Consider the following 27470-nt stretch of genomic DNA (forward strand, 5'->3'; position numbering starts at 1 on the left):
CCCCAGATGGATCCATTTTACCCACGCTCGCTGTTGTGCCGAAACGTAGTTCCGAAGGTAGCTTTCAAGCCATTTGTTTACAATCTCTGTTTGTCCGTCTGTCTGCGGGTGGTAACTTGTACTTGGCGATAATTCTGTCCTTGCCATCCAAAATAGTTCTTTCTAGAAGATACTGATGAATCGTCCATCCTGATCACTGACGATGTTTCGAGGTAACCCTTGCAGACGAAAGACTTCTCTAAAAACTAGATTGGTAACTTGTGCGGCTTGAAGGTCGGAGGGGATGGCAAAGAAATGTGCATATTTTGTCAATTTTTCAACCACCACGAAAATACAATCCTTTTTGTTCACCTTGGAAAGCCCTATTATGAAATCCATCGATATACTTTCCCACTTATGTTCGGAAATTGGCAAAGGTTGTAGCAGCCCAGCAGGTAGAGAATGTTCGGACTTGTTCTGCTGGCAGACCGTACACTCTCTTACATATTGCAACATGTCTCCTTTAAGTCCTTTAAATGAAAAGCTCTCCCGAAGACTTCTGTAAGTTTTGAGGAAACCCGGGTGTCTAGCTAAGGGTGAGTCGTGCACTTCCTTTAAGATTTTCTGCTTCAATTTGGATTCTAGCACCAAATATATTTGATTTTTATCGTAGATGATGTCATCCACCACTTTGTACCGATCATCGTGTGGCCATCCATTATTTCACATGCAAATGTGTTTTTGGAATATTCCACTAATGGATGTGCCTTTCAGTCAACTGAAATCTGGTCTAGTGATCAGATGGTGGGTTTTCGGGACAAGGCATCTGCAACCACATTGTTCTTCCCTTTCACATATTCAATGTCAAAATCAAAAGCTTGAACCTTGCTTACCCATTTTTGTTGCCATTCATTCAAGTCCTGTTGCTCCACAAAATATCTCAAACTGTTGTGATTCGTATGGACGACAAACTTGGCACCTACCGGATATTGTTGGAATTTGGTTAATGCATAAACGATGGCCAACATTTATTTGTCATAGATGGAATATAGGCGTTCTATTGGCATAAGCTTCTTGCTCTCATAAGTGATGGGGTCTCTATCTTGCATTAGTACTGCTCCAATGCCTTCTCCGGATGCGTCACATTGCAAAATGAACGGTCGAGTGAAATCAGGTAATGCAAGTACGGGACAAGTGCTCATGGCTTCTTTCAGCTTATCAAAGGTGAGTTGTGCTTTTTCGTTCCACTGGAAAGACCCCTTCTTTGTCAGATATGTTAAGGGTGCGCTGAGCTGAGAGAATCCTTTAATGAACCTCCTATAGTAACTGCACAGTCCGAAAAATCCTCGCAAATCCGTGAGTGATTTTGGGGGAGGCTAATCAAGGACAACCTGAATCTTCTCCTGATGCACTTGAACTCTGTATTTATTGACAACATGCCCCAGGTACAATATTTCTGTCATACCAAATTCACATTTGGACTACTTGGCGAGCAAAGACTATTCCTCCATGATACTTAGGACTTCATTCAGATGCTTCAAGTGCTCCTCCCATGTCTTGCTATAAATAAGATCATCAAAGAATACCAATAAGTATTTACGCAATTGTTTGTTGAAGATGCGATTCATGCATGATTGGAATGTAGCAGGTGCATTGGTCAATCCGAACGGCATGACCAGAAATTCATAATGTCTATAGTGACAACAGAAGGCCGTCTTCTCTACATCTTCCTCCCTCATGCGGATCTGATGGTACTTGGAACGGAGATCTATTTTTAAAAAATAGACTGTGCCATGGAATTCATCCAACAACTCATCTATCCTTGGAATGGGGTATCTATTCTTTATTATTTTTTTGTTCAACACGCAGTAGTCCACACACATGCGCATCATCCCGTCCTTTTTGACCAATACCACAGATGACACAAATGGGCTAGAACTAGGACGGATCCATCCTTTCTCCAGCAATTCGTGAATTGTCTTTTCAATCTCATATTTGAATTTCTTGGGATGGCGGTATGGCATGGTTATGACTGTCTTGGCTCCTGCTTCCAATTCGATAGTATGTTCAAACTCTCGATGAGGTGGTATGCCCAAGGGAATATCCATGAAAACTTTATCATGTCTACTTAAAATATCTTGGAGTTCATCATCCTGTGGAGGTGTTCGATGCCCTTTAATAGGCTCTGCCGAGATCAAACAATGCACAACCCATGCAACGTCATCGTGTCAAAAAATTGCCTCCATTCGATGTGCAGAAACTTTCTTCGATCCTTCATTTGCCATTTTGCGGAGGACAACCTTCTTCCCATCAACAACAAAAGTGAAGTCCATCCTTTTGAAACTCTGAGTGTATTCATCAAACGTCTCCATCCACTGTATGCCTAGGATAACTTCCATGTTAACAAGGTCCACTATGAAGAAATCCTCAGTCACCTTGTGATTTGCCATCATGATACTTAGCTGAGGAACAAGGTGTGTAAGGTAGACGAGTCCCTCCGACAACTTTGACTTGAAAGCTTGCGTGTGCCTCCATAGGTAGATTTCTTCGCTTTACCAAGGATGAGTTTATGCAATTTAAAGTGGCCCTGCTATCCAACATCACTGTAACCCTTTTTCCTTGAAGGATACCCCGTACATGGAAAACTGTGCACCTCGGGCTGCCGGCCAAGAATGGTTCCTCCGCATTGTACCAGAGTTGCAATTCTCTCTATACGGTTTAAACTGGCCATGTTGGTGTCATTGTGGGGTTGGTTATCTTTGGCCGACATTTCTTCCTGTTCGTCCTCATCATTGGGCACGACCTCAATGTAATGGATCTTCTCCTTTCTAAGGCATCAGTGGCTAGGCTCCCAAGGTCCCTTGCAATTGAAACACAATTTCTTCCTTCGGAGTTCTTGTTTGGTAGCTTCATCCAACGACAGCTTCTTGGGCAGAGGTTTGTCCCTCAAAAACGTTGACGGTTTAGAATGTGAGTAACTTCGAGAGGATGATGTCAATGGTGATGCTATACTCCATGCTTTATTGATTGCTTCTGACAGGGTGGCAGGATTGGACCCGTTTACCCAACCTTTCAAAGGTTCTATCAGTCCGTCCATGAAGAGCACTACCCTTCTTCTTTCGAAAAAGTACGTGACCAAAACAGAGAGTTTCCGAAATTCTACAATGAACTGATCGATCGATCCAATTTGTCTCAGTTGTGCCAAATATTTGAAATTGAGTTCCGGATCCTTACCATCAAATCGCTCTACCAATCTCTCCGTGAATTTTGTATAAGTATTTATTTGATCATGCCCTAATGTGATGGAGCCATGATGCCACCATTCGTGTGCAACTCCTTCCAAGTGCAGTGCCGCAAATTTGATTGCTTCTTCTTCGGGCATAGGATTCCGCTGGAAGTAAGTATCGACCTTCATTGCCCATGCTTGCGCAGATATGGAACCGGATCCGTCAAATGGAGACAGATTTACCTTACTCAACTTTCTTCTAAAATCATCGTTAAAATATCCTCTGTTTCCGCCTCCCGAATATCTCATTCTCAAATCCGCGTAATCTTTGTAGGATATATCTTCTTCAAGGTTTGCATTCTTCCAGTCTTCTCTCAGTTGTTCTTGCATCTCTTCGAAGGTTGGTTGTTTCCCTCCGTATTGTGCCTCTGTCCGTGGTGGAAAAGTCGGCATGGTTGGTCGAGAGCATGTTGGATGAGGGTTTGATTTAATCGACACCGAGTCCGTGCTGTGATCATTTTGTTCTCTGAATATTTTGTTGTCCACTAACTTCTTGAGAGTTTCTTCCATGAGTCACTGCGTATCAGTGATCTGTGCCTGATTCCTAGCAAATTCTCTCAGTAGTGCCATGAGTTCGGCAGCTGTCGGTTCCGGTTCAGCAGCCATTTCGATCAACGAAATGTGTCCTCTTTTGGCAAAAACTCTCATTCACTATCCACAAGCTGGCAGGATCAAAGGGCTCTGATAGCATTGTAATGTTCCAAGCTAGCAATGGAGTGATTAGTAGATTGTTTAATAGAAAAATGTCTGTGAATATAGTCTTGAATGGGGTCTGTACAATTTGGGTAGCTGTTTGGAGTAAGCCATGTAGTGGAGAGAATGAGGTGTAGTGGCGTATGGATGAGTCCGTATGGTGCAGATTGAGGACGATGAAATGAGGGGGAGAATGGAGGTAGGGTGGAGAAAAGTCTGGAATGCCGTACGATGTGATGAAGGGGGAAGTTGTACGGGTGAAAGAGGGCTGTACAATGGCCAAAGGAGGGCCGTACGGTGACTAAAAGATGGTGTATAGTGGTTGTTGGTAGATGGAGTGTATGCGGAGGGTGCCAAGGTGGCTGTACAGTGTGTTGTACGGCTAATAGGTGAAAGATGGAAGGAACGTATGGTGGATTGAAAAGATGGTAGGTCGTATGGGTGATGAAGAGGCCGTATGGGAATGTCAGAATGCCCCACAAATGGTGTTTGAGCCACAATAAGGAATGCATATTCATTCCTACACAACATAAGTAGATAAGATACAATATTAGAACTCGAATACGAACGATTCTTCAATATATACCAAAGATCCGAGCGAAGTAATACATGCAACAATGGAATAGGGTGAGAGTTGAATCCCACCAAAACCGCACAAGCCAAAGAGGGAAGATCTTTCACCTCCGAAATGACGATTTATAGAGAACTCCAACAGGAATTCGCAGTACAAAGAAAAAAATCCAAAAGCATGCCTACAGACTACCTACAAGTCGTGCTTAAATACCTGTCGGGAAACTTTCCTACAAAGATAGCCGACGGCAACACAAACTACGGAAACAAAATAAAAATGGGTCCGAGATACATTAAATCAATCGGCCTATTACAAAAGTTTGATTTATTATTTATTTTATAACGTGAACATGGCAGGCTTTGTTGTCATTAGAAACGTAGGCAAAGTCATCGGGTGGCTCATTGGCCTTTGTAAAAAATGCAAAAAATACTTTTAAAAGAAACAACAATGAACATAAACAAGCCACAAAACACCTGCCAATGAATAGTAGGGCAGTGCATGTAGAGAAAGATTAGTTTAGGGCAGCTGGTTTGTTATCTCAGTTAGTGTTATTTGCAGGTTTCAACTCCCTACAGCAATTTTTGTGCCACTGTTTGGTTTGTGAGAGTGAAGTGCTGGTTTGAGACTTAAATATTCACATTGCCTTCAGATTTTAAATGCTGCCTTCAGAAAACTCACAAAGCCTTTAGAAATCACATGCACATTGTTTCTTCAAAAAACTCCTGCACACAACAACCTTTAGAAAGCTTAAAAGTTTATGACACGTTGTTTTAGGTTTAAATAGGTGGAATATACCTAAAAAGACAAGACAAAACTTCTAAAAAGTAAAAAATACTAATGTGGCATGTAAATCGATCCACATTCATGCAAATTCTATTCAGGCTCGCGGAAGATGGGAGAAAGCTAACGAAATTTGATGAAAAGTCATGTAGGTTCCGATTTTGCTTAGTTTGAATTTCTCAGTTTGTCGATGACTTTCTGACAAATATGAACCAAATTCAAGTTCAGTACGAACCAAAATTCGACTTCAATGGCTGGACAGAAAATGTGGTAATACAGTTATTTACTATAGTGGGGTTGGGTATGCTCAACATGACAGCACTTGTTTAATCACCCGTTGTTTAAGCACTGGATGGTTATCTTCATGATTGTATAGAGCTAGCCAATTGTGGATACCTTTTTGGTACTTGGCTAATAGATTTTGAAGCTACAATGCTACTTTATGAGATTTATGTAGTTTTGACAGGGCATGACCAAAGATTGAAAGCCTTTGACGATAATTTTTGTCTTGTGCTTATGATCAAGCTTTGGAACCAACCATGCATCTTTTTCTCTTCCAACATGCCTGTTCGTTTGCTTGAAAATGTATGTGCTGAATACTTTATTTCATTGCTGCAAAAAGATCACCTTAGACCCAATGCTTGTAAAAAGGTTGTTGAACCCAATGTTGCAACTTGAAAACCAATTTATGCCCTTTATTACTTCTAAATTTCAGGCAAGTGATTTGACAACTACAAATTGCAAGCAGTGTACATTGTAAACAAAAGCAAGAGATGTTTGGTGATTTGCTGAAAAATCTACAATAGGATGTTGAGATAAGTTAAGTCCACCTTTTGTGGTTGGAATGGATTCTATCACCTCTAAATTAGCGCACACAGAGGTAACCAAAATAGGATATTTGCAGGTTGTGAGGCAGCTTCAGCTGTCAAGGGGAATTTAGAGAGAATAATTGACAATCAGATTTATCCTTATTTCTTGAATTCTATAAATGAACTTTGAAGCCTTTTTATGTGATTTATATTTTAACATAAAATATTTTATATATACATGTAAGTCTTTGAATTATGAAAATGTATATTGGAGGTGATTAAACCTGTCTACAATATCTTGATTGGAAATCTTATCACCCTTGTAATACAATGCTCCGTCACACTTATTGAATAGACAGTTAATGACTCAGACCAATTAATTATGTTGTAGTAGTCATAGAAACGTTGCAGACAGAGCCATCGATGGTGTCAGAACTGAAGACTGTCTGTAATGATACACTGAAGACTGCAGAGTAAATTATGTGTTTTTATTGTTATCTGAATTCCGTTGTTGACATTTTGCTGGAAAGGAAGTATTTGTATGACGACTGAGACATGTCCTCAATGGAATGTGACTCCACATTAGAGTCACATCCCATCGGGTCTGTGACTCCCAATGGGACTTAAAACATAACCTTACTTTGGCGGACAGTGATCTACCCAGTTCATACCTGGTCATTGTTGATTAATACAACCATATTTGATTTTCCATCTTACACCAACACGGCACTTCAAATGTTTGATGACTATAGGTAACATATACGATGCATATAAAATCCCTACCGATCTTCTGTCAATCAATACAATAGTTGCCATTAATATTACGTGGAACATACCCAATATAATACAACTTAATATTCGATGGTCATAACAACTATATGAAGGTGAATGTAATATATATAACTTTGATTTGTAATTGTGATTAAATAATAGAGAACATAATAGATATAAAATATTATGTTTATATATATTTCTATAATATCTGATCGAAGATTTGAACTTTATGTTTACACCTTATGTTTTATCTGATTGAAGCTATAAAACATTAACATGTCAAGATCCACTTTTTGAAGTTGAAGTGGAAATAATCCAGAACAAGGATGTATTGCAAGGAAATAATCTGAAAAATAAATCAACTGATAGGTCTTGGGAAAAAAATTGTGATTTATTTTGAAGAATATAAATGAATGTATATTATTATTTTGTTTTAAATAGTATAAAAATATGACAAATAGTGATATCAAACAAGACATTTAAATTATTAATGAACATGCCATTTAATAAATAAAAATACAAATAGAAATATTAGTAAACATATATGATGAAACTTTAGACAAATATAGTAAGAAATGTTAAGATGATATCAAAACCCACAGCTAGAACTTAATTAATTAAATGTAAATGAGGTTCATCACTTAGTTTGTTGGTTAAGTGGTGGTGTTGCTATTGCCCCCTCCTAGGTTCAAACCCTCGTTGGACCATTATGATCATAGACTTATACTTTTGGTGATTGAATGTGCTTGGGGTTGGGCCTCAAATTTGTGGTAAGGAATGAGGTCCCACTTGTGGCCTCATTGCTTTTTAGCTCCTCGAAAAAAACATTTCACTTGACGTTGGAGGGCGTGTTGTGTGAGCATCATCAGTCATGCTAAAAAGGTTTACCATGCACTTTAAATTAAATAAATAATCACAAAATGTGAATATCAATATCTTTTTACTATAGTAATACAAAATTTTTAAATGTTAAAAAATATACATCTATATATTACTAGCAGTCAGTGACTATGCCATTATAGCTTTAATTTGAAATGCATTCTATCAGATTGAATGTGCTCGGGTTTGGGCCTCAATTCTGTAGTAAGGAGATGAGGTCCCTTACTTGTGGCCTCAGTGGTTCATAGCTCCAGGGCATAAGCATTACACCTGGAGCTGGAGGGCGTGTTGTTCAAGCCATAGTTGCAAATCTCTGCGATATATCGTAGATCTTGCGATATATCGCCAGCAAGAATGTCAAACGATTTTATCAGCATTTAACTACTTGTCATTATTTTAACAACCACATGACAGTTTTTCCCTAAAAACTCGCCAAAACACACGATATCTCCTGCAAAAAATTGTTTTTAAAAGTGAAAAAATACACACAAAAAAGTTAGGGTGGTTGTTTTTCAAGTTAAAAATGCACAAAAGAATTAGGAGATCCAAATGTTCATTACAAACCATCATATGATGCAAGCCATATTTAGATGATTTTTGAAATTGGAGCTGTTGAAGGTAAGTTAAATTTTTTAAAATTTAAATGTCTTAGAAATTTAGTCACTTTAGTTAGTAAACTTTCTATGTTTATAAGTTAAAATTTTAATCTTGATTTTAATTTATTATTGTTTGGATTTTAAAATAGGTTGTTGAGAGCTGCTTTGCCTCCAACGCTATTGTTTTGAGATTCCTTCTCAAGGTTAAACAGGTATTGTGTAGAATGGTAATCAATGCTATTTGGAGCATATGGAGGCAATTTAATAGTACTAGGGCAGGGAATTTAATAGTACTAGGGCAGCTGCCATTAAACAATGATTCTAGATGACTCTTGGTGGGATCGTGTTGAGTACCTTCCGAGGTTCACTTAGCCTTGAGCATGATTTGATACATTGACATCGACAGGCTTAGTTACCAGTTCGAGTTCGGTTTGAAATACAGGTTCGAAGAACTGGTTCGCTGGTACGGCAAAATTTTGAAAAGGGTTTTGGGTTCGTTCGTACAAAAAACATGTATATATATATATCCTAGAACATAGAGTATCATAAAATCATATGATGTAAACTAAGTTAATTATTTAAACAACAAAAACACCATAGGCATAAACTTTAAACACGCAAGTTGTAATCGTAGCATCATGAATAAAGATCATACCATCATATATTTCAATTTTCAAGTTCAACATCAAAGATTCAAAATATTAAAACTTAAAAGTAATTCATTATCCATGAATCATAACGGCAAGTTCAAGTATCATTGTTTCAACTTCAAGTCAAGTAATCATAATGTATAAAATTTTAATATTCATCTTCATCATCTTCTTCTTCTTCTCATAGTCTATCTGCATTAGTTGACTCAGCAATAGAGCTAAGGCCAATGGGATCAGCACCAACAACAATAGTATGGGTATCAATATCTTCAAAGTCTTCAATTATAAGCCGAGAAGCAGAAATATCCAAGTCCGCCAACTTTGTATCTACATCCCACCTCTTTTACATTCACTTTTTAAGGCAACCAGACATCAAGAACTATAAAATTGGTTATAAAAAATGACTTGAAAGTCACCCATCAACAAAATTCGTCTTGGGTTCAAATTCTGGGCTGCGGATTCGAACCAGCCCAGGAAATTCAAACCTAGGGCAAACCCGGGTCGAATCGGACCCGAATTTCGAACCAGTTCAAACCTAGGTAGGGTTCCTGGGCCAAAACAGTGAACCTGGGTAACTAAGTCGATAGGCCTTGCTTGGGTGAGGTATACAATGGCATAGACTCCATGATTGAGGATATTAGAAATATCATAAATGAGAGAGAGCAAGGTCCTGAAGAAAAGTTCTATAGTCAATCGGTCCTTATAGGGGTAATACCACTAGAGTTCCCCCATACAAAGATCTTGAAACTGCTCACAAATACAAGGCAGCCCTTTGAAGACTCTTTCCCAAGCACATACGACCTACAATGTCGTTTGAATTCACGAGTTTTGCAAGCATCAATGAATGTGGTCTTGACGCTCTTGAAGACGAGAAAAATGTTGATGCTCATAAATGTTGGTATTTCCATGGACAAATGTACCAACAGATACGATCCATTGCCATCAAAGTTTTTATCACAACTAAGTTCTTAACTATTAAGATTCTATTTTCTAAATTCTTGTTGATGAATATTAAATTTACATTTTTAATTTTTTATTCAAAGCTCTTAACTCTATAATTTCAAATTTGAAAATCTTTATAGGTTGCTAGTTCATCATCATCTAAGAGGAATTGGAGCACATACTCCATCCACTCAATAAAATGCAATAGACTAAATTCCAAGAAGGTAGAAACTTAGTCTTTGTGCATTTGAACTTGAGGCTCACAACACACAAAGACAATTTTTAAAAGGAGAGGCAGAGCATTGGGATGTTGAATACTGAGTTAGAAGATTCAATTGCCCACTTTGATGCACTTGCGCTTGCTGATGTTGATCATGAGCTACTAGTGATGTTGAGGCTGATCTTGAGGCTGAGCCTGACATTGCTGTTACCGATGCTAGTGGCACTTTTTGTGCTTCTAATCTACAACAGCAGAATGATGATGATCCCTTTGATGGTTTTCGATCATATTTGATTATTGATGGTTACTTAGTAATCTTGACATTATTGTTTTTAAATTTTTAACCAAAACATTGATATGGTGGTGTATTATGGCATTTTGTTATGTCGTTGAGACTAAAACATTAATATATGTGGTGGTTTCTTTTGCTATGTTGCTTTAATGTTAGCATAGTGGTGTGTGAACTTATTTGCTGCTGCCCGCGCACACATATTTTTTAAATTCTTGTAAGGACAAATTCAAAATGAATCCCAACCCAACCCAAAAAGATTTTGGACGATTGTTGAACCCGCATCTGTACTGGAATCCAAAATGGCAACTTAGATTAAATTGCCACATTTTTCAAAATCTTCCATTATAGTTTGTGGACTTTGTGACACTGGCTGTGTCAGCTAAATTTCGATATGTTGAGGTAATTGTAGGACTTTGGCAGGCTGTGAGACAAATTCAGCCGACAAGAACGTTTTGGAGTTGGTTATCTGTACCAGGAGAAGGAAAATAGCTTCACCAGGACAATATTAGCTGGAAAAGTGACAAACTAAGAAATGGAAAATAAAGGACCTTGGTTGAGGAGAAGATGCAAGCACCACTTGCAAAAGTCACTAGGGGTATTATTGGGATGTAAATGGAATTTCTGATTACAAAGTGCAAATGCATTGTTTTCTAAGTATATTGCAACCACTCATTGGTATGACCATTTGGAAGAGTGTGTACATGCACACATGGACATTCACACAAACACAATCATAATATGGACAACTGCAAACACACATATACACAGACATTAATTTATCAGCTACATATTGCAGCTGAAGTTTTCCGCAAATAATCTTGTAGCAGTTTATTTGTACCCAAACTCACATTCTGGTAGCTAGTTTATAGTTGCAGAGAGCAACTGCTATGAGTGAAAAAAAAATGCTACTATTATTCCCAGTTGAAAGAAATTCACTTGTGTTAATTCAAATTGTTATAAAATGGATTAAAACATTTCCATTTGAATGCATCATAAAATAAAATCAGGGTTGCTGTTATCTTATTAGACAAACTGGGATAGCATAAGCTTGAGTTACAAATTTGTAATTATATGGAACTGAATGCAAGTTTTGTGTTTATGTTTTTGCATGATAACATAGGCAATATCATTCTTGACATGAGGGATTATAGATTCTTTGGGCTATGATTCCTATGACGTGTGTTTTGCATATATATTATCAGTCAGTCTATTTAGATTCATTGGTAACCTGGTGCTAGTGAAGAGATGGTGAATGTGCTGTTTATGTTTATATTTTATATCAAATATTGCTTGGTAAGTTGAGGTTTACAATGCAATATCACAAGTCACTGAAAGTTTTGATGATTTTACAGATTTAGCCCTTTTAAAGGAGGTGAAGAGGCTTGAACAATTGCTGTTAGACCAAGAAAATATGAACAAGCAGGCACAGAATAGAAATCAGCAAAGTCAAGATATTAGCACTCAAAGCTTTTCCTTTGCTGAAAAATCAGCAGTTTTGCATCCTGGAAGCCATGAGGCTATTGTGGACCTTTCTTGTGCTGATCTACACAAATTGTCAAAAAATCCTACGAGTTTCAAAGAGGCAATGGTGCAAACTGAACTGATTGAAAATACATGCTACAATTGTTGCTCAAAGTGCCATGCTATTATTGAGGAACCAAGGAGTAGACAAATTTGCAACAAATCTGCGAGTGGAACAGTAAGTAGACAAATTTGCAATGAATCAGCTAGTGGAACAATTAGCATCTTCAACCAGGTAAGAGTAGGAAGTCAATGTTTTTATAAAATATTTTCTACTAATTCATGTTTTACATGCTTGTCTATTCAAAGGAGGGCTCTTGTTCTCTATCTCAAGGGGATAAACCAGTCTTGGAAGACACTTGTAAAGGTATTCTGTCATCTCAAGTGCTTTCATGTGCAAATTTAAGTGAATCTGGAGTCTTACTTTCAGCTTTCTGATAAAATCTTTGGATGCTGTTTTGCAAATTTTCTTCAGGATATTCAAACAATGTCAGTTGTATGAGGGAAAATGGCCTGTTCCAAATGCTCTTACAGTGTATGCTGGGGCTTCAGTTTTCAACTGTTAATGCAAGAGATTGGTTGGAAGTATTGGTACTTCACGAATCAAGTGGTAAAATATCAATCCTTTGAATGTTGACTGCTAAGGGTTTTGTTACTGTTGAATAAATTCAGATGCTGTGACTAAGTAGTGACGTGCATACATGAAGATCTTTGTAAAAACGCTGCTAAAATTGGGAATTAAATAAGCTGTCACATTTGTTTGATAGGGAATAAATAGTTAAATAATAATCACCATTTTAAACTGCAACTCAGTCCTGTGGTCAAATCTGCAAAAAACACAATTAACTCGTGAGCTATTCAATCTTTTGTTTAACTTGCAAGTTATTCCTAATTTGTTTCCAAAAGTACCAACTGCTTGATATATATAGTGATTTTTTGTGAATTCTAAATTTGTTGTGTACTTCTCGAGTATTTTATTATCTTGCTATTCCCATGCTGTGTAAATGGATTCACCTATCAGTCAAGAAATAATCTACCATTTATGTTTTTGATTTTTGAATTACGGACAAGTACTGTAACTGCTACACCTTTCAAGCATAATAGCTCATTGAGCAAATAATTTGTATCAGTGAAAATGCAATTTGACCAAATTTATCAGATTTCCACAATCCATTTGAATATTATTGCATATAGATTCCTGGTTTTTGATTGTGTATATATTTTTTCATCAACGTTTTCGATCACACTCCGTGATCCATCATCAGGAATAAAGAGCAAGAAGGGTGTGTATACTGTAAGTTGCAGACTAAGCCACTCTTAAAAGGTATAATCAACTTTGAATCTCTGCATCTTTTGAGATAGGCTAAGTCTGCAACTTTCTACATAAGTTTGATCCTTAACACCTCCCAACTGCTTAGCTTTGAAACAAAGCTCCCTCCAATGTTTTCTTTTGGTAACAGGTTTTTCTGGGCATAATAATATTGTAATTATGATTTAACATTTTGAATAGGAAGTGTAAAATATGTATATGATGTTAACCATTTGATTTTCTCAAAATGATTTTTTTGGTCCTATAGAAAACTCATTGTACCTTATCTTGGAGGTGTTGCCACTGTTTCTCGTATCCTTTACATTTTATGGTTTAATCAAGTTATTTGGTCTTTTTGTTTGCATGACCATTCTCAATTCATTTTTTTTGTAGGTTTCTCGTTTAAATTGAAGTATTTATCTGCTGAAGGTAATACAAAGCTGAGAGAAAATGGACAGATACTCTATTGTTCTGTTTCATTAGGAACGCTACAAAAAATTGCTCCAGATTGGATGAAAGAAGAAATCGTTTTTAGCATGGGTCAAGCCAATTTGTTTTTTGACAGAATATTACAAGTGGCTAATGGCTGTGGAAGTAATATATTGGCAAGATAATGACAATGGATTTGGAAAATTCCAATCGACAAATTGTGATATATACTCGTGTTTCAGATATATCTAATCACTTTTTTGAACTGTAGATAATCTTTTCTACTGGGGAGCATGGATTACTTCTTTTGTACATTTTGTTCCAAATGACACTTCTTAAGAAATGGATGACGACATTTTCATTGTGCAAGCTGAAACTAATTTTTGCCATTAACTGCAATTGCACACATGAACAATGATTGTTTGAAGAGAACCATGGAAGATTTTGCTGAGCATAGAAAACCAAACTTTAGTTCTTTAGAAAGCATTTAATGCATAATAAAATGTGAGATTTATGTACATATTTGAAGTTCCAGTACAACATACTGCAGAAGAAAGTTTATATAAACAGGCATCTTGATCAAACATAAATTGACTTGAACATTTCAATTTTTTGTAAGGTTGTTTTCGTCCTACAGGTAGTTAATTGTAACAAGTTTCACATTTGTCTTTTAGAGGGTTTGAAGCTATTTTTTAATGCAAACATTAAATGGAAAAACTATCTTTTATATAATAAAAGTTATTCGTTAATTGCATTACATAAATTTGTTACGTTGTCGAGTGATTTCTAATGGCTATCCTGGGTTTGGATATTGATAAGTTTGGTTTCCAACAAGATAGTATATTTTCATTTCCTGATGCTAAATTTGGCTTGCCCAGTTCTTGTTTTAGTTTCATGCTGCATATAATGGTCACACTGATGTAGATTTAATGTGTGCCCAATTATTTATCTTCAGTATTGGGTCTGGGGAGAAACTTGATTCTTGATCACTAAGAGAGGGCCATTACGTTGAGATGAAGGAATGGGAGCATGGTAGGAGAGGTGCTGGTTTGGTGAGCATGTAACAACCTATTTGCTGTAGTTATACTCTACCTTCTGGATGGTTTCCTCATTATCGGCTATACCAAGATTTTTGTTCATTTTGTGTGCTCCTGTTACATTAAACTAATGTGGGAAAGTTGATTATTTAATATTTTGATCAGAGAAGCTTGAAACAGTTCTTAGTAGTATGAAACAGTTATTAACTTATTAGTCATACAAAGCATCTCTTCTATACAGTGCCTTTGTTTTTCACTCTATAGTGCATCAAATTCGACTATAAAATTAGTTAGTATGGCCTCGATATTTTTTATTTATATATCTGGCAGGAACATAAATTGGTAATCTCGTCTTTGTTGATGCTATGCTCATTCTCATTGAAAATTCAATTTAATCAATTCACATAGAATGGAATGCTCAAACTTGTTCGTTATTTAAAAATCATTGGAAAGAGGGTCCATTTTTTAAGAGATCAACTAATTACAAAAATTATGTTTATAATTTCGAAATGATAAGCAATATTATTCATCTTCACAAAAGTTAATATGTTGTAGAAGTTTGGAGCAATCTATAATGATTCATTTTTTAAATTTCTGCCATGAAAGCTAATACGTTTGTCTAGTGAATGCGAAGCCTATTGGTAGAAGTTTGAAGAATCTATGATGTTTCTTTTTTAATAAATTTAAAGATTAGAATGAAAATATTGGAAACCTCCTAAATAATAAATAGAAAATTAATAATAAATTTACCCTTTTCAAATTTTGTTTTTGATTTATTATTATAGCATTTTGTTGTGGATATTGGTCAATAGGACGTGTATTGATAACAACAAAATATAAATAGATTTGTAAAATAAGTTCATTTACACATCTTACACAAATGTTTAATAATTTATTATTTTATTTTATTTTATTTTTTAGAATATTTATTTCATTAAATCTGTAATTCTTTTTTGTTCAATAATAGGTTGAAGCCAAATTTCTATTTATATTGAAGTTCAGATTGAAATGATATAAATATATACATCACACATTTATTAGGTTTTAGGGGTACAATCAACTTTGAAGTGTTTGGATTAAAAGCTCAAAAAATAACGTGAGCTTTTGTGTTGACATGTTTATAAGCATACTCATAAACATCACCAACAAATCCTATCATCATTTCATAACTATCATTCAAAATCAAACAAAGAATTATTCCAAAACGTAGAGATAATAAACAAAGGTTGAAGGGCTAGCCTCCATAGCTACCAAATGACTAACCGACCCCCAAGTGTGAACTTGCGATGCTTGAATTGTGCTATGTGACTAACCAATTGTTGCAATTGATCCATTCTTCCACCTCCACCTGCATTCTCTTCATCTTCTTTGCTAGCACTACGCTACCCATGCTCTTAATTTTTTCATCATACTTAAAATTGACAACCCTTTACACCTCAAATTTGTTTTTGTCAAACTTTTGGTAGCTCCTACTTGAGCAAAAATACATTTATAACTTTGAACCTTTTAATTGAAATTCATGGGGGAGTTGAAGGATTCAAAGTTCAAGGTTCAAGTAAAAATAGAACATATTTATTTGTCCTTCTGATTGACATTTCATTTCCCTAAGTCATTGTTCTATTAATGAAAAACCTTATACTTTAGTCTTGCCAAAAATTTGAAGTTTTAAACTTTTTGGTTGAGTCAAAAGTTCATTATGCACGAGAATGTAAAGGCAAAGTGATAAATGAAGGAGTGATTTTGGGAGAAGTTTATAATTTTGAATCTTCTGAATGAACCTTGCGGTTTAAAAGTTCAATGGTTCTACACAACAATCAAATTTTGCACACATACCGGTCAATATGAAAATGTTCCTTAAAAATTTGTAGTTTACTTAAATTTGAGGACAAGTCTAATATTTTGGTCTTAAATGTTCCCAAATTTAATTTGTTGACCGTACAAACTTATATGATATGCTATTATAGTACCTTCTTTATGGAGTGATATGGTTGACACAACGAGTTTACAAAGGAAGTACCCTAATTTTGTTTAACTATCATAATTGCTTGCAAGTTGTCATGGGCCCAAGATGTCCAATTAACTTGTCATGAATTTAATAAAAAGTGGTTGAAAAAAAATTAAATTTCTCTCATTTATGCAAAGTAATTTAAAACATTTAAAAAAATTAAATTAGTTTTAGAACAACAATTTTACAAGAATGTAGAAGGATTGTTTCATTTCCTTTACCAAAATTTTTTTTCAAAAAAGCTAAAAGTCTGGATGAAAAAGAAGAGGCTATATATATGTAATGGCAAGAGAAAAAAATGGTTAATAATTTTTCTTTTATAGGGTGAAGAGGCGAATGTTTTTATTAGTTTTATTAGTCACTATTTTGCTATACATTACATTAAATTGCATCTATGAGCTAAAATTTGTATTGAGAAATAAAAGAGATGCAAATAAATCTGTTTTGTATATTTGTGTATTCTTTTGGATTGCAAACTCTTTTTTTCTATACAAAAACATATATTAAATGCTAGTGTGGATTGTATTTTTGAATATATGTTTTCAAAATAATTAATCTATTGTGAATTATGTTGCTCTCTCTTTTCTTGATTATCATCCATGAGTATGAGAGGAGTGATTTGTGAGTTTCTTATTTCATAGGTAGATCTTAATGTGCCTTCTTTGCCTTTTGGTTAAAGGCATAACCTATATTTTCATTTATTGCATAACTTTCAAAGGTAATTGCGCCTCGTAAAATCACTAGATAGCACTTGGTATTGCCATTCAAGTGACTCAATTGTTGGTTCCCCTGTCTTTCAATTTTGACATTATGAGTTGGTTTACAAGATTATTGCAAGAACAAATATGTTAACCAACAAATTTTTGATGATTCTACTATAAACTACAAAGAAATCTAAGATTTTCTTTATATATATATATATATATATATATAGTGCCTTCTATTAAATGTTAGCGACTTTGTAACTTAAAAATCTCAGAAATATGTTTCAAGGTCAATTAGGTAAAGAAACCATCCCAAGGAAAAGAGACCGCCACCAATATTTGAAGAAATACTGGCTAAAGACGATGAGATACTAAATTCATTCATCGACGCCTTCAAAGAAAGTATCCTTGTAAAAATAAAAACAAGTATGGAAAAAGATTGTAAATCTGCATTATTTCCCTTTTTCTAATTTTAACAAGCTGAAAGAGTTCAAATAAATAACACATTCAATGCAAATAAATGAGAAGAGAATATCCGACTTAATTACGGTTTGATGATGATGATGATGATGCTCCACTTGTTTATTTAAGATTCTTTTTGTTCTCATAATTTTTTTAGTCTCGAGTGAAAAAACAGTTCAACAAAGAGAACAATTCCAAAATGACCAGCACTAAAGATTGAAGAAATCAATGCTGAAGATGACAAAGAACTTCAAGTTCTTTGGAAAAGAATAAGCTAAATCCAACTAATAATTGCAAATCTGTGTTGCTGTTGAAAGATGTATATGAGACATATTGTCAACTAGAATTTTTTAAACAACAAACTTATAAGGCTGTAGCAAAAAGATATACATAATCAGAGAAAATTAGCTTACAAGAAGAGGACATGCATGCACAAGAGAATGCCAAGATTAAAATTTGGTAAAGATATCAACAAATTGTAATTTCGGCCTGATGAAGATTTTCTTTGTGCGAAGGAAGAATAAATTCTTCTATTAAATTTGTTCACGCTTTTAGATCGCAATACCTATAAGTCACAACTAAAAACATGCATGGTCCTATTCACGAGTTTGAGGGAGATTTTTTAATATTTGATGCTTCCTTTGTGTCAAACAAAAACATAATTAATAATGCATGTGAGGAAAAATGTTACAACAACAAAAATAGAGGAAGAATTAGAAGCAATTGAGAATAAAATTATGTTGGCAAATAATTCTGTGTAAAATGACTCTCTTTTTCAATTTTATAATTTTGCATCATTTGATTAAAAAAATTATAGATGAGATTTTTTCAAGATAATTCTGAAATTAGCTTTTGATTAAGTAAAACACGTTTTAACAGGTGTCTGAAATTCAACAGTTTACAAAAGAAATAATTATTAAGTCTTGAACCAAAAGAATCAACAAACAAACAACACGCCATAGAAGACCAGGAGAACCTGACAAAAGGAAACAACCTCTAAAAGAGCAAGTGAGCAATTGGTTTTGAAAGGACCCAAAATCTCATTCAAAACAGACCATCAAGATTTACATTTTGGTCCCATCATATGAAAACATAAAGACATATCGAATGAAGGATTGAAGGACTTGGCTTTTTTTCTTTTTAATCAATGGCCATCCATCCTCCACCTTCCCAACAATATTATGCCAATCAGGGCAATTAACCCCACAACAACCCCCCAACACCCTCGCAATAGGAGATAAAACATCTGGAGTAGCACCAACAACAAAAAAAGGGATAGCAACACCAATTTGAATAAGAGTCGTCAAAGGGACAACATTCAAACCAACATTTTTAGCAACAAAAGAAGGGACACCAACATCATTCTGAGTCACCGCCTTAGGGGCAACATTTGAATCATCAGAGATAGCAACAACATCCTTCACCAAAGAAAGATCATTTTGAGAAGAGCTATCCAACCCATCCACAACTGTGCATACTTTCTAAACCGTATAGTGATCATCTGAAACCCCCAATCACCAAGAAGGTGATCTCTTGGATCTAACCTTTTCAAAGGAGCAATGCGTAGTGAGATTGCCGATCTTTATGATATTTCCTACATTTGAAGGGAATTCTCTCATAATCAAGAAGCTGAATCCAAGAACCATTTGGAGAGGCTAGTTTAATCTTTTCAGGGAGCCCCTTGGAGACATCAATCTCCACAAGAATGCGAGCATATGTCTTCCTACACATATTGGAAGACCCCAAATCAACCAACAAGAAGTCCCCAAGGGCCTCCCCCACAACCTCCAGGATAGAATCCAACCAAAAGTGAAGAGAAAAGATTTGACAACCTTACCCAAGGAGGAATCTTATTAAAGGATTTAAAAGTCGGGTCAAAATATTTTTACCAAGGTTTGGCCATCAAGGGGAACCTCTCCTCCCAAGAGAAACCACGATATAGGATGGAATTTCTATCTTCAACATTTGGAAATTTCACAATTAAAAAACCCCTTGCCACAGGGTAAATCTGAACTAAATTTGAGATGATAGGTTCTCAATATTTGGAAATCCAAGCATGCAGATTTGAAAGAGCGGGCCAGAAACCCCTAAAATGAAAATAGCAGCTGGTAGAAGAGAAATCTGCCTCATATGTGGAGATCTCATCAACAATATCTTAATCTAAATGAAGCACAAATAGGTTACTTATAGAGATAGGCACAACTGAACAGAGCTTCGACTTCACAACAAGATCCCCAATACCTGCCTCAAAAGTAGCCACATTTGCAAAGAGATTGCAGATCACCCCACGACAACTCGAGACATAGCATCGGGAGAACGACGAGCTACAATATCAAGAGCAACTGGATCAACATCCACAATGAACTGAGCCACCACAAGGGGACAAAGAGCATCGACAGTCACAACTGAAGAACGAACAGTATCCCCAACAGCAACTAGAGGACAATGGGTGGGAGAAACCAAAGTTTGAAACTCGACCTAAGTAGCACCGGTAGAAGCAGGAGCGGGAGTTATCTTATAATTCTGAAATTAGTTATGAAATTAATGATTTTGCAATTACTTTACAAAGAGGAGAAAATTATACAGAAGCTAAATTTGAGTTTTCAAACTATTTTGGACAAGTTGAAACTGGTCATGCTTATAATGTTGACATTTCAAATAATACTTAAAAGCTTATGCTAATGATTGTGTGTTTATGAGAGAAATTGTTAATAATTTTTTTGATAATAAAAACGATGTTAAATTGATGCTCATAGAAGACAAATTAGTTGAATTTGTTATTGAAGAAAAATAATTGATTTCTTCATTGTGTGATGATTTTGTGATGGACAAGGCTAATGACTATATTGATAAATATGGTTTATATCAAAATAACGACGATTCAAACCAAAACACACAAGTTTGGTCTCATTTATTTGAAGCTCATTATAGGCACGTTTGGTTGTTTTTAGAAAGCCATAAAGACATTTTATGAAAAATGACTTTTCGTCTACGAGCTTACAGACATGGACTTGCTATATATGGTGAGTCATCATTAGACCTGGATAATATTTTTGAGTTTGTAGGCACTAAATGAGCATACATCTCTTTTATGTAGTAGGTCCTATTTTTCGTATCCGATCAATATTTCATGTGATTCATTTGGGAGCTTTCTTAAAGTATTACTTTCCTTTGTTGCACATATTTGAAATTAACTTTTTGCTTTCCAGTTTTGGTGTGTGTTTCCTTTTTGCTACATTAGTTTTTTCTTGGTAGTTTTTGTTGTGTTTGATTCCTCCACTTTTCTACAAGCAACTCACTGTCCTTTGTATTGAGTTTAGATGATTGTTGTAAATGTATTAACACTTCCTATGCAGTATGTATTTTTCAAATGCAATAATCTATCTTGCATTTATATTGAGAATGGGAGAAGGACTGAGACATGTTCCATGAAGGGACATGTCTTTTCATTATTGTGATTAATATAATACTAATAATATTTTGTAAACTATATATATATTATTACATTAATTTCTCATAATAGAATAAAGATATATATTCATATATACTATATTTCACATAAGATATATATCTTCAATAGTCTCATATGATTTATCAACAAAAGCTACAAAACATCAACACTCCCTCTTAGTTAAAGAGGATAAACACATGATATGATATTACGTCAATGTAATATCAAGAATGACAAGTTTTAGGGATATCTTTTATCAAATGATATTCACCATTTAGATATCATCTTGGTATCAAGAGTAATCACCTCTTGAATGTCAAGCCACATGACATTCACCAAGTACTCCAATAGTTATATGGTAATGACCTCTTGAATATCACGCCACTTGATATTCCATAAGTACCTATGACATATCTATACAAACAACTCAAAGGCTGTAAATGCAATGACATCTATCACTTAGTTGTTGATTTAAAAGATATAAACTTTCATGATCTTCTTAGACATCATAAGATGACCATCACAATAGAAGGCCACAGTTTGTTTAAGGAACTTAATCCACCATGCAACATTTAATTTATTATGATCTATTTTAGATATCATAAAATGTCTATCAAAATAGAAGGCCATGGTATGTTTAAGGAACTCAATCCACCATGAAAGTTATAATCTATTATGATATATTTCAGACATAAAAAATGTCTATCACAATAGAAGATTAATTTGTTGAAATATCGTCACCTTTTAATAACTTCTACAAATACAAGTGATAATTATTTGCAAGTTGTCACTTCCTCATGATGTACAGAGGGGGGAGGCCCGCTCAAATGTAGTAACACATGGATTTTTAGACTCCATCTAAATATCAATCTTCTAAGCTCCTCATCCAATGTTGCCTCTAATAAAGTCTTAGTCTCCCTCTAAATCTAATATCAATCTTCCTTTTCCTAGAAGAACATCCTTGGAGAGAAAATAAAAAATAAAGGAAAATAGCTCTTATAGTACATATAAAAATACACATAGGAGAGATTTACTATATCAGGAATACAATACTTGGAAATTGTAGTCAACAAAGAATATTTATCTCATGTAGTCAAAGGATAATGCCTTCCACATGACTTCCTTATTCATTACTAATTCTATTTCTTATTTCATTCTATTCAGTAACAATATTAGTAACTTACTGTAATACTAATAAATTTTATTATTGAACATATTTTCATAAACATATTATTTGAATTTATACTTATCCCATCATATTTACCTTTAATACCTTATGGAAAATCGTTCTTATCCTTACCAATGCATTTGTCTATGTTTCCTTAAATTGTTTGTCATTTCTATATATGTTCATTCTCTTTTTTCACTTTGCTCATTAAGTTGAATGATGCTTTCCCCCTGCTCATGTTACTTGGTAATGTCCCCTGATTTTGCCAAGGTGCGTGAGTATTGACTGGTAGCATGTGCTAATGTCATCTGTTGTTGGGTGGGCTTCACATCACCTCCTTGACCCTTGTTTAGGCCTTTGAACAATGTGTTCTTTGTATTGAATGCATTCATTGGTCACTTTGACTATATTTCTAGTATATGAGTATCTATTGAGTATGCAACTTAAGATAAAAAGATTCATCCAAACCATATTTCTGTTCAATAAAAAATATTCTTGTTCATAGATATTAGTTTGGGCAATTAATCATTAATTACATCATACTTTTATTTATGCCTTTGAGTTTCTAACCCTTGCTCCCATATTCATAACATAAATATTAAGGGACCTCAATCGATGGGATAGTGATATTGTTGGCATTCAATGGCCACCTTTGTGTGTATTTTCTCCACTAACACTTTTGAATCAATTTTAGATTTCTCAACACTTTTCTTGTGTGTTTTATCTCTTTTAGAGAAAGACCAAACAACCAACTTGCGATTGGACTTCTTTATATCTACTCTTTCTAATCATTTCCCCATTGTGTGTAGCATTATTTTTTCTCAAAACTTAACCACAAAGAATCCACTCCCTTTCAAACTAAATATTTCTCATTTAAGAATCCTACTTTCCCTACTTCCATTGAAGAGATTTAGAATGCTCTTGCTAAACCCAAAGAAGGAGATTCAAGGAATAATTGGTGTGATGTCTCGACATTTCTCAATGCATTAATTTTCTTTTGATCTTTTGGCAAAAAAATGGTTTGGAAATATAAGCGTAAAGAAATATCTCTTCAAGGAAAACTCATGCATGCTAGAAAAATTCTTAGTGCTGATCCTAATAATATTAATCTTCAATCTATTATTGCTACTACTAAAAACCAATTACGTAAGATGGACACCTATACATGTTAAAGAGCCAAAATCAGATCTAGATTACATTGGATAAAAGAAGGTAACTTGGGCACAAGATATTTCTTAATTACCTCAATTATAAACACAAAAAGGAAAGGATTGGTGCCATTAAAGGAAAAAATTGCTTTCCTCCTTAATGATTCGACTGAAATATGTAGAAATTTTAAACATTTTTTTAAAATGAAAATCTCGTTAAAGATAATCAATGACCAGACATTTAAGATGCTCTAGAAGATATTGTTAGAAGTTTACATTCCTAATAGTATAGGTGTTGATTACAACTGACATCTTGATAGAATCCTTACTTTGGAAGATTTGAAAACTACTCTCTTTAATATGGCTCCTCATAAATGTCATGGAAACAATGGGCTTCCTATGGAATTTTACAAAGCAATGTGAAAACACATCAAAGAAGATTTTTATTGTTTATACTTGGAAGCCTTTAAGAGAGGCTTCTTTGGTCTTGTTATTAATGGTGACATATTCAAACTTTTACCCAAACGGAAAAATGAAGACTCTATATCAAGTTGGCATCTTAATACACTTTTGAATACTTCCTATAAAAATGTTGCAAAAGCTCTTGGTAATAGGATTAAACCAGTGGTGCAAGAAATTGTACGATATGAAAAATGGTTTGATTGCTAGTAGATATATTATTGATAATCCAATTTTAGCTCGGGAGACATGTGATATGGTTCAACAAAGTAGTCAAAATGTTATTCTTGTCAAACTTGATTTTGATAAGGCTTATGATAGAATTTGATGGAATTTTATTTTGAGTATGCTCAAATGATTGAGGTTCAATCCTAAACTTTAGGTTCATGTTTGTATGTTATTTCACGATTCTAACTCTCAAATCATTATTAATAATATGATGACTGATCCTTTTCCTCTTTAGTGATCTATCTGTTAAGGATGTCCCCTTGCGCCTTATCTCTATGTGCTTACTATTGATGCATTAGGCTATATGTTACAAGGTGCATGGAAGATGAAACCCATCTTAGGAATATCTCTTCCTCAAAATTTTGTTGTTATTAACTCACATTTTGCTGATGACAACTTCTTTTGCAAAATTCTTAGCAAGAAATCTCTAATAGTATGGATGTTTTAGAAATATATTGTGTTACATTAGAACTTTGTCTGGAATTTGATTGTGTCTAATTTTTTAGCATCAACATTTTGGATCACACATAGTGATCCATCATCAAAATGAAGGAGAGTGAAAAGAAAGAAAATTAAAAAAGAAAAAGAAAAAGGAAAAAGAAAAAATAATAAAATAATAATAAAAATTCTTATGTATTGCTAATGGATTTTGGAAATCAAATGCTAAAAAATTAGACACAATCAAATTCCAAAAAAAATTCTTAAGTATTGCTAATGGATTGTGGAAATCAAATGACATTAATATATTGTGTTGTCTTTGGCTCTAAGTTTGTTCATGAAAAAATAGAAATTTTGATGATTTAGATTGGGCCTATTCCCCATTGGATTCCACAATAATGGAAACAAATCAAGCACAATTAAATTATGAGGTATCTTGGGGTTCCCTTTGAATTGGGATAAATTCTCTCTGATATGTGGACTTGGTATCTCACTAGAGTCAATGCCAAACTTTTTAATTGGGGCAGTAAGTTTCTTTATGTTGCTCGAAAAATCCAAGTTGCTAATAATTTTTTTGGCAACTCATTTTTATTACTCATCTAGCTAGATGCCCTGCAACAAGGGATATGAGGAATTAATTAAAATCATTAGATATTTTTTATCAACTAAATGAAAATGTGGTAAGGAGTTTATATCTACCTCGTGGTCTCATTTCATACAACAGAGCAAAGAAGAGGCTTGGGATCAATTGATCCAAAAAATAAGGGTCTTGTTAGGCATCCAAATGGATTATTAGAGTTGTTATAAGGGAAGAACCATGGAAAATCCTTGTTCAGAATAGAATAATCCTTTCCATTGTTAAAGGAAAATGGCAAGTTGTGGGTTGGCTAGATAAGTTACTCCATACTACTTTCTTTTCTATTAAAAGGCCTCACCTTCTCTCTAGTCGATTTGGAAAGCATGGCAAAGGGTCAACCATCTTTTAAAATGGATCTAGATGGTTCTCTCCAACATGGTTTTAGCTTTTCCACTTCATCTATTTGGTGGAACATACATATTTTGTATCATGATAAACCTTTGGCCTTGACATTTCCTAAATAATCTTATTTGTTATCCAAAAAAGGCATTAAGAAGGTGGAAGATCTTTGGGACTTCAATAATTTTGATTGGTTGTCATGGGATGTTGCTAGAACCAATTTAATTTTAACAATAAATACAAGTCTTTTCTTATCTTTGTGGAATCTTTCATACCTGTGGAATTGTATATGAAACTTTGAACTCTGATTCAATGTAGTTTCTTCAAAGACCAGTTATGGTTTTCAACATTTCCATTCTTGTATTTTCCTTTGAGAAATATATATTTATAGTTGCTTCCTATTATTTTCATGAAGTTTCAATTGAACAACAAATGGAATTGTAGATTTAATGAAAAGTTTTGGGCAAAACTTTCAGCTAAAATTTGGAAGTCAAAGATTAATGCAGAAGCTCGATTAATGGCTTGGAAGATACTACATTGCAGGTTTCCAATTAGTAGTAGGCTAAAATATATTATGGTTCAACCCATTAATTTTCCTTTTTGCAAAAAATCTGAAGTCATACGACACATCTTTTGGGGTTTCTCTTTTGTGAAGAAATTGTGGAGCTCTATTTTTCATTCTACCTTCTATTTTTTATCACAATCTTAACTAAAAGGAGGCTTTACTTGGATTTGGTTTTCAAAATAATGTTATTGTTGAAAATGTTTGGAAAACTATTTTATCGCACATGTGGAGAGTATCTTGTAAACCAGTCTTTGATAAATCCTACGATCATTAGGAATTTTCAATTCTAAAACTTTAAAATATTTTTATTATCTTACATCTATTTTCACTCAACTGTAGGTAGATTCTAGGAAGAGTGTCAAGACATCATATTAGATCTAATGCATCCAACATCAAGTAGACCAACTAATCATAAATTAGCAAAATGGTGTGCTTCATAGTCTTCAGCCTCTTGTCCAGACTTTGAAAAAAAGTTGTATGTGATCAGATCCATTCATGTATATGTATATATGTTATCTGTATTGCATATGGTTTCTCTAGGTTGTTGTTTATTTTATTCTGCCATTTTCATATATAAGTATTGTATATTTTCGTCATTTTATCTGGAAGTCCTCTATGAACTGCTCTTCATCCCTATGTAAATTACATTTTTCAATATGGTAAAATAAAATTATTTTCTAAGGTCAAGGAGGACCTTGTAGAATCAAACATGAGACCTATCTTATAGAAATGATTCGTACAAATACAATCTCCCTTACTCTCTTTATTTTTTATATGTCAACAAGAAAAAACAAGGAGGATTCAATATCTTTACTAGATCTTTGACTTTGCATATTTAACTTCTAAATGTCCTTCTTTTGAGTGATCATTGAGAAAAAATATTTCCCTCCAAAAGAAAATTGAAATGCAGAAATCAAACATTCTTGCTCGAGCATAAACATATCCCAACATAATTTAATGATCCCAAAGATTGATACCATGTTGCATTTAGATGATTATTACAAATGTATTAGTAGTGCTATGCGGCGTGTCTTTTTCAAATGCAACAATATATCTTGCATTTATATTGACAATGAGGTAAGCAGAGAACATGTACATT

At 34.4% G+C, this 27470-nt stretch overlaps 1 protein-coding gene across 1 annotated transcript in view; it reads left to right on the top strand.

Moving 5' to 3' along the window:
• LOC149567298 (uncharacterized) overlaps positions 1 to 14348 on the top strand; it is a 52466-nt gene extending 38118 nt beyond the window's left edge. Inside the window, exons 7-10 of the mRNA XM_089820470.1 lie at positions 11824 to 12170; positions 12302 to 12359; positions 12468 to 12602; positions 13695 to 14348. Coding sequence (XP_089676596.1) covers positions 11824 to 12170; positions 12302 to 12359; positions 12468 to 12602; positions 13695 to 13915 — 761 coding nt within the window. The 3' untranslated portion in view covers positions 13916 to 14348. The remainder of the gene's footprint in view (positions 1 to 11823; positions 12171 to 12301; positions 12360 to 12467; positions 12603 to 13694) is intronic.
• The last annotated feature ends 13122 nt before the right edge of the window (positions 14349 to 27470 follow it).

The sequence above is a fragment of the Cupressus sempervirens genome, chromosome 3 (genome assembly GCF_028749045.1).
Source record: "Cupressus sempervirens isolate cs-2001-9-10 chromosome 3, ASM2874904v1, whole genome shotgun sequence".
In the NCBI taxonomy this organism is placed as follows: domain Eukaryota; kingdom Viridiplantae; phylum Streptophyta; class Pinopsida; order Cupressales; family Cupressaceae; genus Cupressus; species Cupressus sempervirens.